At 38.1% G+C, this 18,880-nt stretch overlaps 1 protein-coding gene across 1 annotated transcript; it reads right to left on the bottom strand.

Moving 5' to 3' along the window:
• Positions 1–806: 806 nt before the first annotated feature.
• Positions 807–17,756, bottom strand: LOC133622598 (zona pellucida sperm-binding protein 3-like). The gene is made up of 11 exons (XM_061985427.2): positions 17,289–17,756; positions 17,124–17,226; positions 16,687–16,805; positions 14,391–14,509; positions 14,163–14,266; positions 8,776–8,953; positions 8,559–8,676; positions 4,348–4,439; positions 4,143–4,237; positions 1,032–1,154; positions 807–962 (listed from the first exon to the last, which is right to left on the bottom strand). Exons 1-11 carry the CDS (start codon positions 17,640–17,642, stop codon positions 835–837), a joined length of 1,533 nt encoding a protein of 510 aa, XP_061841411.1. The 5' UTR covers positions 17,643–17,756; the 3' UTR covers positions 807–834.
• Between the last annotated feature and the right edge of the window lie 1,124 nt (positions 17,757–18,880).

Here is an 18,880-nt window from a genome sequence, read left to right as displayed (position 1 = left end):
ATTTGGACAACCAGGTATGGTGAAGATAAGATACTTTTAAAAATAATTCATAAAATAAGATAAATTAAAAACATTTTCTTGAATAAAAAAGAAAGTAAAACAATATAAAAACAGTTATATAGAAACTAGTAATTAATGAATTAATGAAAATGAGTAAAATAAACTGTTAAAGGTTGGTACTATTAGTGGACCAGCAGCCCGCACAATCATGTGTGCTTACGGACTGTATCCCATGCAGACTGTATTGATATATATTGATATATAATGTAGGAACCAGAATATTAATAACAGAAAGAAACAACCCTTTTGTGTGAATGAGTGTAAATGGGGGAGGGAGGTTTTTTGGGTTGGTGCACTAATTGTAAGTGTATCTTGTGTTTTTTATGTTGATTTATTAAAAATAAATAAACGATACCGATAAAAAAACAAAACGATACCGATCATTTCCGATATTACATTTGAACGCATTTATCGGCAGGCCGATATTATCGGACATCTCTAGTGTGTATGTGTATAATTAATTAATATATATATATATATATATATATATATATATATGTATAAGTATGCATATGCACACACAAGGCTTTCGGCCTCTGGCAAAAATGTTTTTTTTTTTCCAGTCAATTGGGGGGCCCCCCACCCCACAAGTCAAAAAGTTTGGACACCCCTGGTCGAGTCCATCAATAAGCCAACAGAATGGTCATAGTGGAATGTAATGTTTTGAATAGTGGACCTCTGTCCAAGGATAAGAAGACGATGGTTATGCTTGTTTCAAGAGAAAGAAAAATAACGAGCACAAGTCGTGAGCGTAAATATTTTTATTGTCCTCAGTCAGGTGCAAACCTTTCTTGTGGGTTTGCGCACTCTGCTGCAAACGGCAGCACCCATGACGGCGAGCAGCACCACAGCCAGTGCTGTGCCCGCTACGCACAGCATGACTAAAGATGGGGAGGAGGTAGCTGAAGGGGAGATGAAGAGCAACATAGTTTAGAAGGTACACAATACATGGCCACGCTGTGCCTCCACACCTGCGTGTGCCGCTTCTCCAGCCTGAAGTGAGGAGTTGGACTCTGGCGGTGACACTCGTCTTAGAGTGTTCTCTTCCACTTGAATGGGGCCCACGGCAGCTGTCCCCTTCCACTGCACAACACCTTCCATTACAAGGTGGAAGAAGGAAGAGGTCAGTCAAAGAGATACTAGACTTCCAAATGGCAATGAAAGGCTCAAATGGTGGTGTCCAAGGTACTGCCCGAGGGCCCTTTTTGCCACATCGCTTGTTTTTGGTTGTTGTAGCGATAAAATGCTTCAACATTTATAAATATCACTCTGATATCAGGAAAAATAAGATTGGATTATACTAGTTTGCACATAAAATACCAAAATAGCATCTAAAATGTAAATTCAATATATGCTCTGTTTAGTGCGCATACGTTTGCAAAGTTGGACAATAGGCTACTAAGAGCGAGGCGCTACACAACAGCTGAGCACACAATAGCACACAAGCTAGACATACATAAGCGTCATTAACTAAATGTTGTAGTCTGAAACACATTCAACAATATTAACAAGTATTAAATAATTTGAGTTGTATATTACTTAAGTCTCCATGGCAAAAAAAAACAAACATATTAGAAAGTATCCAGTAACAAATGTGTCCATATCATTCAATTTACTGTATCATGAGCCCTTAAGTGTTGCCGAAAACAATTACCACTCCTCTTCCATTTAAAGACATCCTACGTCCATTCCAGATAGTTAATAGGTTAGCGTTTTCATACCTACCATAGTTCCAAGTAATTTCACTTGATCAAGCCTTTTCTAAAATGTTAAATGGTGCCATATTTTATTCACATTTTGATTAATCATAATCAATTGCAGTTATCTACTTGCGTGCAGAATTTAAATTAACTTTAAAAAAAGACCCCAATGTTGAGACAAATGCAATTGTGCCGTCAGAATGTTTTACAGGAACATTTTTAAATGTTTAATTGAATGCAGAGAATTTATTTTATTTGCAAACCGTTTGATCTGAAGTCCCATCAGGGTGTATTTTGAAGGAACATTTGCCAGAAAGAAAACCAGTCGGACTCTCCTCGCTCATCTTGGCAATGACGTACAGTATGCATTGATTTGAGTAAGAAGAAAACATTTCGTGTCCCTCCCAACCTCTCCACCGTGACTATAAATAGTGTAATTTGTCTTCAAAATTGTTATAAGTACATCTCTGCATAACATTGTATCCTTATTAACAATAAATACAAGAAAAAATAAATAAATCAACTTACAAACAATAACAAAAGATGCAAAGTGCATCAATTTGCCTCAAATTTAGTTTTTATTCCTATTTCAATTATAAATATTTTGACCGACTTGAACCATTTGATACTGAAAAATAAAAAATCAACTCAAATACATTCAAATTAAAAAAACTAAGACAAAAAAAAATTAATAGAACAATTAATGCTGTTTGTTTTTTGTTTTTAAATCAAAACGAGAACGTCAGGATTTATGACTACATTGAATATGTTTGCTTTTCGAACTGATAAAGCATTTTCCCCAGGGGGCCCGCCCCACTATTTGAGAATGACTGCTGTGATGTCACCTCCAGTTAAGGCAAAGGAGCACGTGCGGTCAAAATAAATCATTAATCAGCGTTGATGCATGAATAATGCAGTAAGTTTTTGTGCTTAAATCGGAAGTTTGACAGCCCTAACAAAACATACAAGTGTCTGTGATTGAGACTGATATTGTATCGGATTAATATCAGTATCGAACAATACTCAAAGCACCATTATCGGCATCAGAATTAAAAAAAAAAAAAAAAAAAAAAAAATGCGTCAGGACCAATGTTCCCTCTAATTTTTCATGTGCCTGAGCAAATGCTAAAACTCCCTGAGTATTCAGTGTAGCCATACCAGCATCGCACATGTCCCAAACCTAACATAAGTTAAATGTGTTATCATATTAAATGACAGCAGTCATTTTTATGAGACTATTTTAAAATTTTTACACTACCTATTTTCTAAATGATTTGGACCAATTGCACTGAAAATAAAAATATCAGTTTTTTATGAGCTACGTGTACTAGTATTGTATGTCTGGTGGGGGGTCATACTTTGGGAACTACTTGTACCCCTTGGGGCGGTATAGCTCGGTTGGTAGAGCGGCCGTGCCAGCAACTTGAGGGTTGTAGGTTCGATCCCCGTTTCCGCCATTCTAGTCACTGCCGTTGTGTTCTTGGGCAAGACACTTTACCCACCTGCTCCCAGTGCCACCCACACTGGTTTAAATGTAACTTAGATATTGGGTTTCACAATGTAAAGCGCTTTGAGTCACTTGAGAAAAAGCGCTATATAAATGTAATTCACTTCAATTCACTTTAAATAACATTTAGTTCCCTTTAAAACATTCACATGTTGCACAATGAGATGTAAGCATGGGATAAAGTGTACATTCCTGAAACTTTGTAAAATATGTCTTTTTATTAGCATTTCTGTAATCTAGCAACAGCATTTCACGATTAATATTCATAAATTAACATTCTTAGTAAATGACAGGAGAATGAGCACATTTGGGAAGTCATAGTGTAACGACCTGGAATTCCACTTTGTGTGGTGGAGTTGTCCGACTTTTTGTGTGGCCATAAACGCATTACTAGTTAAGGGCCTTATGTGGGTGTGTTAGTGCAGGTGAGAGACAGCGAGTGGCTCCTGTTGATATGGCGGATGACAAAGAGTAGGTATTTGGCCTGGTTTGTAAGGCGGAAAACGACCAGTTTCTGGTGTGGTTGCGGCCGACAAACAGTTTTGCTCAAGTAAAGTAATCAATTCCTGTCCTCCTCAAAGCGTCTTGACAAACGTTTGAATAATTAAACAGTGTCGACTAACAATCATGTTGTGGCTGTTTGTCGCCACCGGTCACTCAGTTGCTTTGCAAAATCATACAGAATCATTTATGTGTTTATTTTGTTTAGCGTTCAGGTGGACTTTGATTTTGTGCGCGGCACCTTAAGGGAACGTTGATCAGGACACCCCCTGATCTATTATGTACAAAATGTATCAAAGTGGCTTCCTTGTGCTCTTTTAATATTATACATTCAAAAAGTTTGTAGCTACCAGGCTGTGGTTCGATCAACATACCAGCATCTTCTGCAACGCCCCTTTTCCGCCTCTGCTCGCTGCAGCCGCTGTCACAGCAACTACACACGTTGTTGTCTCCACCCGACACCACCCATCTGTCCCCCAATGGAAAAAAAAAAAAAAATCAAAATATGTACAACTTTCCAAAACATGAAAGCTGCTCGTCGTGGATAGGATGTTTGTATAAGATGCACTTGGCACTAACCTTTTAGCTTCGGTTAAGAATGAACAGGCTTTGTGCTGCAAGTCGACAGGAGTAGCGAGAGTGGTGGCCTTCAGTTGGCATGTGATGTAGATCTGAGGGGGTATATTAAAAACATGGAACATATTGCTTTTGCCTAATCCTTCACTAATAATGCCAACAAAAACTACTGTGCTTCAATTTTACAGTCTTTGGAGGTATTGGTTGACTATACTGCCTTTGATAAATACCGTGAATTGATTAACGTGGACCCTGACTTAAGTTGAAAAACTACAGGTAAAAGCCAGTAAATTAGAATATTTTGAAAAACTTGATTTATTTCAGTAATTGCATTCAAAAGGTGTAACTTGTACATTATATTTATTCATTGCACACAGACTGATGCATTCAAATGTTTATTTCATTTAATTTTGATGATTTGAAGTGGCAACAAATGAAAATCCAAAATTCCGTGTGTCACAAAATTAGAATATTACTTAAGGCTAATACAAAAAAGGGATTTTTAGAAATGTTGGCCAACTGAAAAGTATGAAAATGAAAAATATGAGCATGTATAATACTCAATACTTGGTTGGAGCTCCTTTTGCCTCAATTACTGCGTTAATGCGGCGTGGCATGGAGTCGATGAGTTTCTGGCACTGCTCAGGTGTTATGAGAGCCCAGGTTGCTCTGATAGTGGCCTTCAACTCTTCTGCGTTTTTGGGTCTGGCATTCTGCATCTTCCTTTTCACAATACCCCACAGATTTTCTATGGGGCTAAGGTCAGGGGAGTTGGCGGGCCAATTTAGAACAGAAATACCATGGTCCGTAAACCAGGCACGGGTAGATTTTGCGCTGTGTGCAGGCGCCAAGTCCTGTTGGAACTTGAAATCTCCATTTCCATAGAGCAGGTCAGCAGCAGGAAGCATGAAGTGCTCTAAAACTTGCTGGTAGACGGCTGCGTTGACCCTGGATCTCAGGAAACAGAGTGGACCGACACCAGCAGATGACATGGCACCCCAAACCATCACTGATGGTGGAAACTTTACACTAGACTTCAGGCAACGTGGATCCTGTGCCTCTCCTGTCTTCCTCCAGACTCTGGGACCTCGATTTCCAAAGGAAATGCAAAATTTGCATGGTTGGGTGATGGTTTAGGGTGCCATGTCATCTGCTGGTGTCGGTCCACTCTGTTTCCTGAGATCCAGGGTCAACGCAGCAGTCTACCAGCAAGTTTTAGAGCACTTCATGCTTCCTGCTGCTGACCTGCTCTATGGAGATGGAGATTTCAAGTTCCAATAGGACTTGGCGCCTGCACACAGCGCAAAATCTACCCGTGCCTGGTTTACGGACCATGGTATTTCTGTTCTAAATTGGCCCGCCAACTCCCCTGACCTTAGCCCCATAGAAAATCTGTGGGGTATTGTGAAAAGGAAGATGCAGAATGCCAGACCCAAAAACACAGAAGAGTTGAAGGCCACTATCAGAGCAACCTGGGCTCTCATAACACCTGAGCAGTGCCAGAAACTCATCGACTCCATGCCACGCCGCATTAACGCAGTAATTGAGGCAAAAGGAGCTCCAACCAAGTATTGAGTATTGTACATGCTCATATTTTTCATTTTCATACTTTTCAGTTGGCCAACATTTCTAAAAATCCCTTTTTTGTATTAGCCTTAAGTAATATTCTAATTTTGTGACACACAGAATTTTGGATTTTCATTTGTTGCCACTTCAAATCATCAAAATTAAATGAAATAAACATTCGAATGCATCAGTCTGTGTGCAATGAATAAATATAATGTACAAGTTACACCTTTTGAATGCAATTACTGAAATAAATCAAGTTTTTCAAAATATTCTAATTTACTGGCTTTTACCTGTATATTCGGGTGTTTACCATTTAGTTGTCAATTGTACGGAATATGTACTGTACAATCTACTGATAAAAGCTTCAATCAATCCAGTACTTTTTTACAAGCTGAGGCACATGTTAGTTAAAACCCTCACTGCACTTACAAGCAGAAACAGCATGAAAATGGACATATTTTGGTTTTAAAACTAATAAAAAAGGTGAAGCTAAAAACACTGCGAGCGGTGCTCTAAAACAGTGTTCCCCAACTGTGGATCGATTGGTACTGGGCCGCACAAGAAATAAAAATAAATACATTAAATAAATAATAATAATAATAAATATATATATATATATATATATTTTTTTAATTAAATCAACATAAAAACACAAGATACACTTACAATTAGTGCACCAATCCAAAAAACCTCCCTTCCCCATTTACACTCATTCGCACACAAGGGTTGTTTCTTTCTATTATTAATATTTCTGTTCTGGTTCCTACATTATACATCAATATAGATCAATACAGACTGCAGGGATACAGTCCGTAAGCACGCATGATTGTATTTTTTTTATGACCAAAAAAAAACCAAAAAGAAAAAAAAAAAAACATAAATGGAAAATATGTTAGTGCATACATCAGCCAAATTAGGAGCCTTTGTAACCTGTTTACTTATTACTAAAAGTAAAGTTGTCTTGTAGAGGTTTCCAATTAAATGATTTGAAACTATTTAAAAAAAAACAAATTTAAAAAAAAATTTTTTTTTTTTAGGTGTTCTGTCCACCCACTCAGGCAAGTCAAATTGTTGAGTTGAGTTTATTTCGAACATGCATACAATTACAACATGACCCATCACAATTTCCAGTTTCTCTTTTCAACATGTTCACAAAAGAGTAGGAAGCAGCAGAGCTTATTTAATCCTACCCCTTTCCCTTTACATAGCAGTTGCTGACACTTTTGTTCATCCATCCATCCATCCATCCATCCATTTTCTACCGCTTGTCCCTATCTCAGCTACAATCGGGCGGAAGGCGTGGTACACCCTGGACAAGTCGCCACCTCATCGCAGCACTTTTGTTCACTTTTTCTCAATTTATTCACAATATACTCCATAAATAACATTACATAAATAATTTGGGAATTAAGTTGTATTTCATATAGCAAAATAAATTAGATTATCAATAAACTCGGAATGTTTATCATGTTCTTTGTACTTTGTAAACACTGCTTTTATTTTGAAACTTACTCTGCAGTGAACAGGAAATCAGTGTGCACATTTTTATGATTAACTAATACACAGCACGTTTTGAGACAGGTACCAAATTTGGTAATTTCATAGATGCCGACCAAATTATGTCAGTACACATTCATGTAAAATAGAACTCTTAGCCTTCAGGAAACATAGGAACTAAAACAAGAGTGTGTTGATGTAAATGCCCTGATCTGCTTTACATATTTACTTTAGAAAAGGGAAGCGTTGGATACTTCTCATTGCCCTATTTGTATCTGACTTTATTTAAAATTTGGATAGAGTTTTATTAAACAAAACTAGTTTTCTTTTAAGTAATACAGAAATATATCAAAGCTGTTATCTTTTTTTATGGAGGAAAGTAGTTGATCGTAGAACTGACATGCAATGTTATTTAAAAAAAGTACTGATTTTGAATCGAGAAGCGATTCTGAATCGAATCCTTACCCCCAAGAATTGAATCGCTTCGTGTGGGGCCCCAAGGATTCACAGCCCTATTGTTTAGTATGCTCACTATGTTTTTCACATTTTTTGTGGTCCTCTATTTTGAAACAACCCTTGTTACAAGTCTTCCTAGGGCCCATCACCCAAGAAAACATCAGAATAAAAACTCAAATACATAGAACACTCCAGAACAAAATATCCATTAGAAGCAGTACATGTTTAGAATGAGGAATAACAAGATCCGTCAACATGATAGGACATTGACTGTACTTTTTACCCTCACCCCATTTCTATTGGAGTGTTTGTTGTGTCAGCGGGATGCTGTGCAGTTCTAGATCACAAACATTTTCAATTTAAACCTGGTGGATAGTCCAACCATAATAATCTTCATAAAAGGATTTTCCCCCCATAATGTTGTTGTATTAGAATGTATTAGATTGTGCAAGTGTCTGAGTATATTGATTGAATTCACTCTTGCAGTGCATTCATGCGCCAAAGTAGTTCCCTTGAGGGCGTTCGGGGCTCGAGCCCAAACATGGTTGGCCTCAGGAAAAGACAAAAAGATAATAAAAGGCCGCTCCCATCAAAACACGCCACTTAGATCGCCCAAATGGAAAATGGGCCTAAAAGTCTGGCTCGGATGGTCTCGGGTTTCAATCTGCACATCTTACACAAGCTGCGCTTACCGAATTCCTGTGATCTCCGAGGAACTTGAAGGCTTCCAGCTGGAAAGAGAGTTTATCCTCGTGGCTTCTCTGCATGAAGTAGGACTTGGCTCCCGTCAGCTTAGAGTCTGTCAGACACCTTAAAAGGTAATAGCACAGGATCCACAAAAACACAGACTATCGTACTCTCCGGTATGCAGGTAGTGTTACAGATCCAACAACTGTTGGCGTTCCTCACCCGTGATTGTCGATAACGGTGTAGCTCGGTTGAGAACTGGGGTCGGGGTCCAAGGTGGCCACACAGCTGTCCACGAAGACCCTCAGTGGAACGTGGTGGCCCTGGAGGACGGAGGCCTCAATGTGCATGATGTCACCCTGCAAGTAAACGCTGGTGGGTGTGGGCGACTGCCAGTCCTCTAATCAATAAGAATACAGAAAAAAGTACAAGTCAAACAATATAGGGGTAACGATTCATTTTAACGTTTGAGGTTGCCGATACGATACTAGTTTACAATGATTCCATCCGAAAGTTGAAATCAATCCAGTAACTTTTTAGCCCCCCAAAAAATTAACTAGTATGACCGTGAAATAAATATTGGATACTGGACACTGCAGGTGAAGTTTCCTTTATTCCTGTTATTTCATGTAAGGGAGTTAGGTATAAATTAATCATGCATACAAACAAGCAAGTAGTGTTGTCCCGATACCAATATTTTGGTACCGGTACCAAAATAATTTTGATACTTTTCAGTACTTTTGTAAATAAAGGGCACCACAAAAAAATTGCATTATTGGCTTTATTTTAACATAAACATGTTATCTTAAACATGTCTATTATTGCAAGTTTGTCCTTAAATAAAATACTAAACATTAAGGGTGTAACGGTACATGTATTTGTATTGAACCGTTTCGGTTCGTAGGTGTACCGAACGAGTTTCCACACGGACATATTAAGTAGCGTAACGCACGTTGTGTAAACAACGCACAACACACGGCATCTAGCAACGAGCGGGCTACGATAGACTGACCATACGTCCTCTTTTCACCGGACATGTCCTCTTTGCTGTCCGGGCGGAGTTTCTTAAATGCCTCAAATGTCCGGCATTTTGAGTTAGGGTTGCGTGTATTTTCAATTTACGTTTAGGGTTAAAAGGGGTTAAAAACAAAACAAATTGTGCGCGCAGCAGCATTCGTGAGGAAGGGGCAGAGACAGAGAGAGCGAGAGAGTTATGATAAACGTGCATGCGTCGCCAGGCTCTGCTTTTTATCCATAGATTTATCAGATTTAATTTCTTATTATCTGTATCAGGGGTGTCAAAAGTGTGCCCCGGAGGCCATTTGCTGCCCACATCTAATGTTTTAAAGGCCCACGGCACATTCTAAAAAACTATTAAAATAAACCAAAACATAACAAAAGTGAAATAAATAAGCTTAAAAGGTTAAATGTAATTTAGAAAAAGTTGCAATGTTGACTAATAAAACAAAGCTGGTTTTTTTTTTCTTTCAAACCGTCATTGCTCAAAACATAATATTGAATCAAAATCAATGTTATTATGAATTATTGACCTATCCAAGGTTCCGATTACTTCACATCAAATATTTCACTAAGAAAAATATTTTTGGTGGAAGATTTTGCAAATTTGGTAAATAAATAACCAAAAAATGTATATTTTGTTGTTTTCTTACTGTACCGAAAATGAACCGAACCGTGACCTCTAAACCGAGGTACGTACCGAACCGAAATTTTTGTGTACCGTTACACCCTTACTGAACATACAAGACAACTTGTCTTATTAGTAAGTAAGCAAACAAAGGCTTCTAATTTAGCTGCTGACATATGCAGTAACATATTGTCTTTTTCTATTCTGTTTTGTCAAAATGATCAAGGTCAAGGACAAGGTGGTGGGGGGGTTGGCGAACCGGTACTTTTCAGAGGCGGTATAGTACCAAATATGATTCATTAGTATCGCTGTACTATACTAATGCCGGCATACCGTACAACCCTACAAGCAAGTAAACAACTACTGGCCAATGCATTCATATCTTATTTGAATAAAGTGCAACTTTAGGTTGAATTAACAAGAGGAAACACTTTCTGATCTCATTTTCAACATTCAAAACAATTTCAATTAAAGTACATTAACCAACATTTCAGCAGATTTACCTGCTACTTCTGCGGTTTTTCAACATAAAAATAATATATTAATATCAAAAGTGTAACCAACATGTCTTCAGGTTGACTTAGCAGTGGTTTGACTACTACAACTCATTTTAATAAACACGGAACATCATAAAGACGTAACGGAAGTGACAGCGACTCTTTTGGGCGACAAATGGTCAAAGGTGTCATGAACCAAGTTGGAAAAGTGAAGTGGGACCACTTTTTCAGTCGTAAATAACTTTACTTTTTCAATAACACTAATATACTGAGAGATTGTATACCACTGTTTTTAACCTTCAAGCTGTTCAGTTTAGTCCGTCACATCCTTAAGGGTTTAAAACTAACTTGTAGTTTCATATTCTTGTGTTGTCTTTTTTATTTGTTACGTCTTTTGCAATCATTCTGTAGTTGAAAGTTTTTGTGTTGTAATTTATGAGATTGTCTTGTGGCGTTTGCATTTGTTATGACCTTTCTCGAACACCATTTTTGTTTCCACGGGCAGACAGACTTGAAAAAACATTTCATGTCTTTTTCATTAAAAGTGCTAAAATTCATATTAAGCCTGTCGTTCTTAAAACCGATGTGTTCTTTGTTCGAGTGTCGATAAAAATTCTGTATTGCTTTTTAAATCGATATTGGATCGATCATCCGGAAGGCAAACGTGCCGAGCACAGATCGACGTACAGGCCCTTGAAATTTAGGAATATAAGATTGATTTATCAAGTAATTGTTACACCACTAATACAATATATACTTGAGATCAAATTCTACCAAAAGTGCACACAATAACTTTGAGTAAAAAGAAAAGTGTGGTCATAGATTGGGATAGTTACCTTTCATATTATATGAACCCTTACAGTAGCAACTCCCGGTACTTATAGGAACGATACCGGTACCAATTTTAAGTACTTCATGTGTAAATAGATGTTATTTTGTTCAATAATACAATTTGTTTTTATTTCACTTTTAATAGTGAGCAGATAGTGATAACTGTGCTGTCCAGTTGCTATATCTTGTTTTTTTTATTCTTCTTTGTCTCATTTGCAAGTATTATATAGTAGACCTTGCATGCAGTTGCAATGTCAAGACGTTAGATGGCAGTAGTGTGTGTTTCCTAGTCAGGAAGTAGTCTTTGCCATTACGTTGAACGTGCCAGTCTGGTGTTATAGTGCACCCTACAAAGTTTATATGCCAATATTGTATTTATTTCACACCAGCTGTTTGTAAGGTTAATCTTAGTTGTGGTTTCATTACCAAATTCAAAGATGTTGAAATTGCCATGTAAAACCGCTAATGTCTAAGGTTGTTCACCATCTCACTGATGCTCCCTATGGGCCTATTTTTGAATGAAATTCTAACATGGGTGATTCTAATCCAACAACTGATTTCAGGCTAGTTGTGGTCGTTCCACTAACGAGGGGAAACTCTACTTTTTGGCATAGACCGAGGGGTTGCCGTTTTGCATCTCAACAGTTGTATATTTTACTACAGTCGGACAGAACCATCCTTGCCCAGGCACGCATTACTCCTGTTGACTAGTTGGGACTTTAGCACCAGCTGCTAGACCAGATCTGACCAATCCAAGTCTGAGCATGAACTAGTTAAAGCCTACTTAGATGAGAGGCGACACGTCTAAGACAAACCGAACAGTCTAGTTGCTATCGATCGAATGAACGCTAATGCTGATTTTAAATTAACATCGAGCTAGCGCATCAAAAGTGGAGCCTTACTGTACTTTCGTTTTCCATCAGGCATGCTCGCTCGCTTTGGAAAATTGCCACATTACCTAGAGGCAGTCCGACTGGGTTTGAGCTGGTGCCAAGTCTGGAACTGCACATGACGTCACGTGCAACAAAATGATATCGAAATATGGTGCCATTTGAATTTATTTGAATCGGTACCCGTTAGTACAGGTGGAATTTGGTCAGAACCCATCCCCAATCATAGACAACCACAACCTATTCCATCGGACTTATTACAAAATGTACCATCAAGTTGCTCAAATGTAATGATTCCTTAACATTAGGGATGTCCGATAATACCGGGCTGCCGATATCGGCCGATAAATGCGTTAAAATGTAATATCGGAAATTATCGGTATCGGTTTCGTTATCGGTATCGGTTTTTAAAAGTAACATGTATGACGTTTTTAAACGCCGCTGTGTACACGGACGTAGGGAGAGGTACAGAGAGACAATAAACCTTTAAGGCACTTTCTTTACGTGCATGCCATCCCAGTCACATAATATCTACCGGCTTTACTCATTACGAATTGATGCAAGGGATACTTTGTCAACAGCCATACAGGTCACACTGAGGGTGGCCGTATAAACAAGTTTAACACTGTTACAAATATGCGCCACACTGTGAACCCACACCAAACAAGAATGACAAACACATTTCGGGAGAACATCCGCACCGTAACACAACAGAACAAATACCCAGAATCCCTTGTAGTACTAACTCTTCCGGGATGCTACAATATAAACCCCCCCGCTAATCCCCCCCCACCCCCCATCTCAATCCCGCCCACCTCAACCTCTCAGTCTCTCTCAGGGAGAGCATGACCCAAATTCCAAGCTGCTGTTTGGATATATATATATATATATATATATATATATATATATATATAGTACTTTATTGATTCCTTCAGGAGAGTTCCCTCAGGAAAATTTAAATACCAGCAGCAGTGTACAGAATGGAGATCGAATTTAAAAAGTAAAAAGTAAATAATGGGGGTATAAATGGAAACCGAATAGAAAAGTATTACAATAAGAATAAAAATTAAAAGCAACAATGAGAATAAAAATATAACAGTAAAATAAGAATATAACAAGAGAAACTAGGCAGTAGTGACCATGTTATGAAAGAGTATTTCGCTGTTATTGTTTTGAGGCATGTTAAAAAAAAAAGAATGCACTTTGTGACTTCAATAATAAATATGACAGTGCCATGTAGGCATTTTTTTCCATAACTTGAGTTGATTTATTTTGGAAAACCTTGTTACATTGTTTAATGCATCCAGCGGGGCATCACAACAAAATTAGGCATAATGTGTTAATTCCACGACTGTATATATCGGTATCGGTTGATATCGGTATCAGTAATTAAGAATTGGACAATATCGGATATCGGTAAAAAAGCCATTATCGGACATCTCTACTTAACATGATGTGTTTACTTAGTGGTGTAGAATCGCATTATATTTTCATGTGAAACTAAAAGGTAACCAAAATATCTGAAAAATCTGTCTGTGTTGCAGTTCTACACGGCTACAAACTATAAGCATAGTAATTTGTAAATGAATAACTATTTGTCAATCAAAACTGAATTCTCCTGCATGATAGGTTCATATCGCCCATGTTTCCCCTGAGTGGCACTGGCTCGGTGTAATTACCCAGCCCACCGCCCCCCTGCTGTGAGGCTTTTTTTTTTTCCCCTGTCAGGTTTGTTGTTTTGCTCACCTGTCATGAGCCGCAGGGAGAAGTGTAGCTGCCGTTCTGTTAACAGGCTGGAGGCAAACGGCTGCCAATGAGGTACCATGGCGTCACTGCTCACATAGTGCCTCCTTGGATAGTTACAGCAAAAAAGACAACTCATCCGGCCAGCGTTTGTTACACGAGGATCTGCACGATTGGACTTGGATGCGTGACAAGCTGAGAGCAGGCGGCGCCAAATAAATCAGGCCTTACCTTGGATAGTGGCATTCAATTAGCACCTCGGCGGGGTTGGTCTTAAAAATGAAGGTGCTGCCAACGGGCGCTGGAGAGTAGACGAGTGAGAAGGTGTAGATGAGGGCCTCATCTGTCATCTTAGGAAGATAGAAAAAAGCAGTTACATTTGAAATAGGGCTGTTAAAAAAAAAAAAAAAAAAGCGGATTAATCCATAATTTTTAATGATTAAATAATTTTAACGCAATTAACCCATCTGCAGTGCGGCATGACCTCATGTAAAGAATATACAACTAAGTAGCAAGCAAAACATGTTGTAGACCAAAAATCACTTCATATTCTCTACTGCTCACTAGTGTTACCATATCTGAGTTATTGTGTAGAAATATGGGGAAATAACTACAAAAGTACACCTCATTCATTAACTGTGTTACAAAAAAAAATCATTTTGAACAATACATAATGTTGGATATAGAGAACATACAAACCCCTTATTTATTGAATAAAAAATACTGACATTTCACGACAGAGAATTTACTGCTAAAATGATACACAAAAACTAATCTGCTACCCAAAAATATACAACAATTCTTCTCAACAAAAAAGGAGAAATATAACCTTAGAGAAAAATGTAATTCAAAACATTTGTATGCACGTACAATACTTAAAACCTTCAGTATATCTGTATGTGGGATTAAATTATGGAATGGATTAAGCAAAGAAATCAAACAATGTACTAATATGATCCACTTTAAGAAACTCTTCAAACTTAAAGTGTTTACAAAGTACAAAAAAGAAGAACCATGAAAAACATTCTGAATTTATGTAATCCATCCATCCATTGATAAAAGTGAAATATAATTTACTTCACTATTTATTTATTTATGTATTTTTATTACTTATGGAGTATATTGTGAATACATTGAGAACAGGAAGTGAACAAAAGTTTTAGCAACTGCTATGTAAAGGAAAAGGGATGGATAGATGATAGATTATAGATATATATATAAAAAAAAAGTGCAGTTCCCCTTTTAATTAACATATTGTTGTGTCTAAACAGTAATTCATTTTATGATGGAAGTACTTATGTGAAGAAAGTACAGGGCTTAAAACTAGATATGTATATGCATAATACTTTTTCGGCCGACTGTTCCGTCACTGTTTGTTTCGTCATTACATTTTCCATGAACAGGACCAACGCCTTTTTATATTTACTTGCGTCTGTCCTATTTTCTCATTTGCAATGTTAACACTACTTGGACAAATTGCACGAAACGCGTTGCCAGAGGAGTTTTAGTTTCAGTTTATTTGGAACATGCAAGCATACAGCATGATGCATCACAATTTCCAGTTTCTCTATTCAATATGTTCGAAAAGGAGTAGGAAGAAGCAGTACCTATTTAATATATATATATATATATATATATATATATATATATATATATATACATATATAAATAAATAGGCCTATAAATGCAATATCAGAAAATATCGTTATCGTTTTTTAAATTTTTTTATTAGATCAACATAAAAAACACAAGATACACTTACAATTAGTGCACCAACCCAAAAAACCTCCCTCCCCATTTACACTCATTCACACAAAAGTGTTGTTTCTTTCTGTTATTAATATTCTGGTTCCTACATTATATATCAATATATATCAATACAGTCTGCAAGGGATACAGTCCGTAAGCACACATGATTGTGCATGCTGCTGGTCCACTAATAGTACCTTTAACAGTTAATTTGACTCATTTTTATTAATTACTAGTTTCTATGTAACTGTTTTTATATTGTTTTACTTTCTTTTTTATTCAAGAAAATGTTTTAATTTATTTATCTTATTAATTTTTAAAAAAAGGACCTTATCTTCACCATACATGGTTGTCCAAATTAGGCATAATGTGTTAATTCCACGACTGTATATATATATATATCGGTAATTAAAGAGTTGGACAAAAAAAATAAAATAATTAAAATAAAAAATAAAAAATAATAAATAATAATTTATATATATATAGTTTTAACCCAATGCGACCCCCTAGTCAAAAGGTTTGGGGCACCCCTGACTTCGAGGTTAGCTGGCTGTAGCTTTGCACAAGTAAACACACTGCAGGACTGCTGATAGCATTTTGTGCCGATACTGGACTGATATCCAATATCAACATAGGATGGGTACACCCGTAATCCTTACAGATTAAAAATGAATGATTAAACTACATTATTTCACAGCAGTTGATGAACGCGATTGATAACATGGAACGGTTACGAGGTTTAAGATGAAGAAGGAAATGGCCAAAATAAAAAGTACACCTTCATTGTGCTGCCACATTCCTGCAGCTCTGTCCGGAAGAGCAGCGTGTGGTCCGCCACGTGCAGCAGGCCGCAGCCTCCTAAGGTCATGTCACTTGGACGGATCAGCTGACCGTTTCCTATAAGAACAAAGAGCAAAAAAAAAAAAGCTGCCATTACCTGAACCCCATTTCTGTTGCGCCAGTCAATAACACTCACAGCAAGTGCAGGTTACTTAATGCGCGTAAAGGCAGTGCCATTTCTCAGAGTGAAGAAAAAGGAGGAAACGTATTGATTGCCAAGCTTGATGTCTGCGCCGTTTGCAGTAATCAGCACAGTGTGTCCCGTCATCACACTTCCATTCGGCGTTCCAATTTCAGCCTCTTCTGATCGGACAATAATGCAGCCAGGATGCTAAACCGCCTTCCACTCGCACAAAAAAAAAAAAAAAGAATTACCCAAGAAGTTCTGCTTGACCTCAATGATGACCTCTCCCTCGCCACAGTGCACCGCCACGCTGTCAGCTGGCACAGGCACCCGCGGTTCTGAATCAACCACCAGCTGGAACAACATTCCAAATGGGTTAGCTTGTCCAGCAGCAGGCATTCAGTGATTTTAAATACCTTTGGATGGGACTCAATGGGCGGGTTGAGCTCTGGGCCTAGTATTATGGTGTTGGACATGCCATTTTGGAGCGCCGTCTGCAGAACCTCAGTGGCCTCTGGACTCTGCGCGTGCTCCTCCTCCACAACAGGCCTCCTCAGCTGGTGGACCCAGAGCCGGCGGCCTTCCGGGTCGCCCTTTGCCATCCTTTTCAACGGATGACCTGTTGTCTGCGGCAACGTGGGCGGCCCTGTGCCTGTCTGCACGCTTACGTTTGGGACTTGAGTGTCGTTGATGTCGAGGCTTTGCAAAGCCACGCAAACATTCACACCTGACAAGAGAAAACCAAACAAAACCAGACCCTGTAACCCCATCACCAGGCTGATTCGAGGAGCGCCACTGCTTTTCTCTTTCAATCAAATGAAAGATATGCCATTTTGCCTCAGACTCCGCCCACTCCTAATGACTTGATTGGATTCCAGCCTGGAGGGCTCACCCTCTGAGGCTTCTCTGTCCTGTCTTCCTCGTTATGAAATAAAATTGCAAATCAGCTGCTTGCCTGTGCGCTCAGAAGGTCACATCGAGTTGGATCTCACATGCTGCTCCAAAAAGAGAAAATACAAGAGCCATGCATCGCTTTAACTGTTTAAAGGGAACCTGCAGTATGAGGAATTTGGTTCTTTTCTGACTTATAATGTCGCATAAAGAATGGCAACGCGTCAAATCATAAAGCCCACAGTCATGAACACCTGATCGCAGGGTTTTACAGTCCGTCAGAGTGAGGTGGATGTACTTAATTAAACATTAGGTAAAGCTCCTCCCCCTCTGTGAATTGTGAATTATATTTATATAGCGCTTTTTCTCTAGTGACTCAAAGCGCTTTACATAGTGAAACCCAATATCTGAGTTACATTTAAACCAGTGTGGGTGGCACTGGGAGCAGTTGGGTGAAGTGTCTTGCCCAAGGACACAACGGCAGTGACTAGGATGGCGGAAGCGGGGATCGAACCTGGAACCCTCAAGTTGCTGGCACGACCACTCTACCAACCGAGCTATACCGCCCCGCTCTGCGTCAGGCTATGAGAAAACACAAAAAAGGTAGGATAAAGTTTTTTTGTTTTTTTTTGTTTTTTTTTAAATTGTATACAAAAATGCCGCTTGAAGTCTGAGTCTGTATCGAGTGTGGAGGTGTACCCAATGTTGTGACCAGGTGAATCTATGCAATATTCATGAAGTTTATTTTCGATCGTGTCTGTAAAAAAAAAAAAAAAAAAAAAGTGGTGACAACTTCAAGATATATATTTAAACAGTGGGCATTTTTCAAAACATAAACTGAGATTAGGGATGTCCGATAATGGCTTTTTGCCGATATTCCGATATTGTCCAACTCTTCAATTACCGATACCGATATCAACCGATATATACAGTCGTGGAATTAATACATTATTATGCCTAATTTGGACAACCAGGTATGGTGAAGATGAGGTACTTTTTAAAAAAATTAATAAAATAAGATAAATAAATTAAAAACATTTTTTTGAATAAAAAAGAAAGTAAAACAATATAAAAACAGTTACATTGAAACTAGTAATTAATGAAAATTAGTCAAATT

Source organism: Nerophis lumbriciformis, linkage group LG23 (assembly GCF_033978685.3).
Source record: "Nerophis lumbriciformis linkage group LG23, RoL_Nlum_v2.1, whole genome shotgun sequence".
Lineage (NCBI taxonomy): Eukaryota > Metazoa > Chordata > Actinopteri > Syngnathiformes > Syngnathidae > Nerophis > Nerophis lumbriciformis.
Note: the sequence above shows the minus strand (reverse complement) of the source record. Positions and strands in the feature narration are given on the sequence as shown.

Bases quoted from the DNA above. Each gene is read 5' to 3' on its own strand.
- LOC133622598 (XM_061985427.2), bottom strand. From the start codon at position 17,642: ATGGGGTTACAGGGTCTGGTTTTGTTTGGTTTTCTCTTGTCAGGTGTG. The intron at 17,227-17,288 runs GTATTTAAAATC...ATGTTGTTCCAG, and splicing joins CCATTGAGTCCCATCCAAAG to CTGGTGGTTGATTCAGAACC. The intron at 16,806-17,123 runs GTAATTCTTTTT...TTGTTCTTATAG, and splicing joins GGTCAAGCAGAACTTCTTGG to GAAACGGTCAGCTGATCCGT.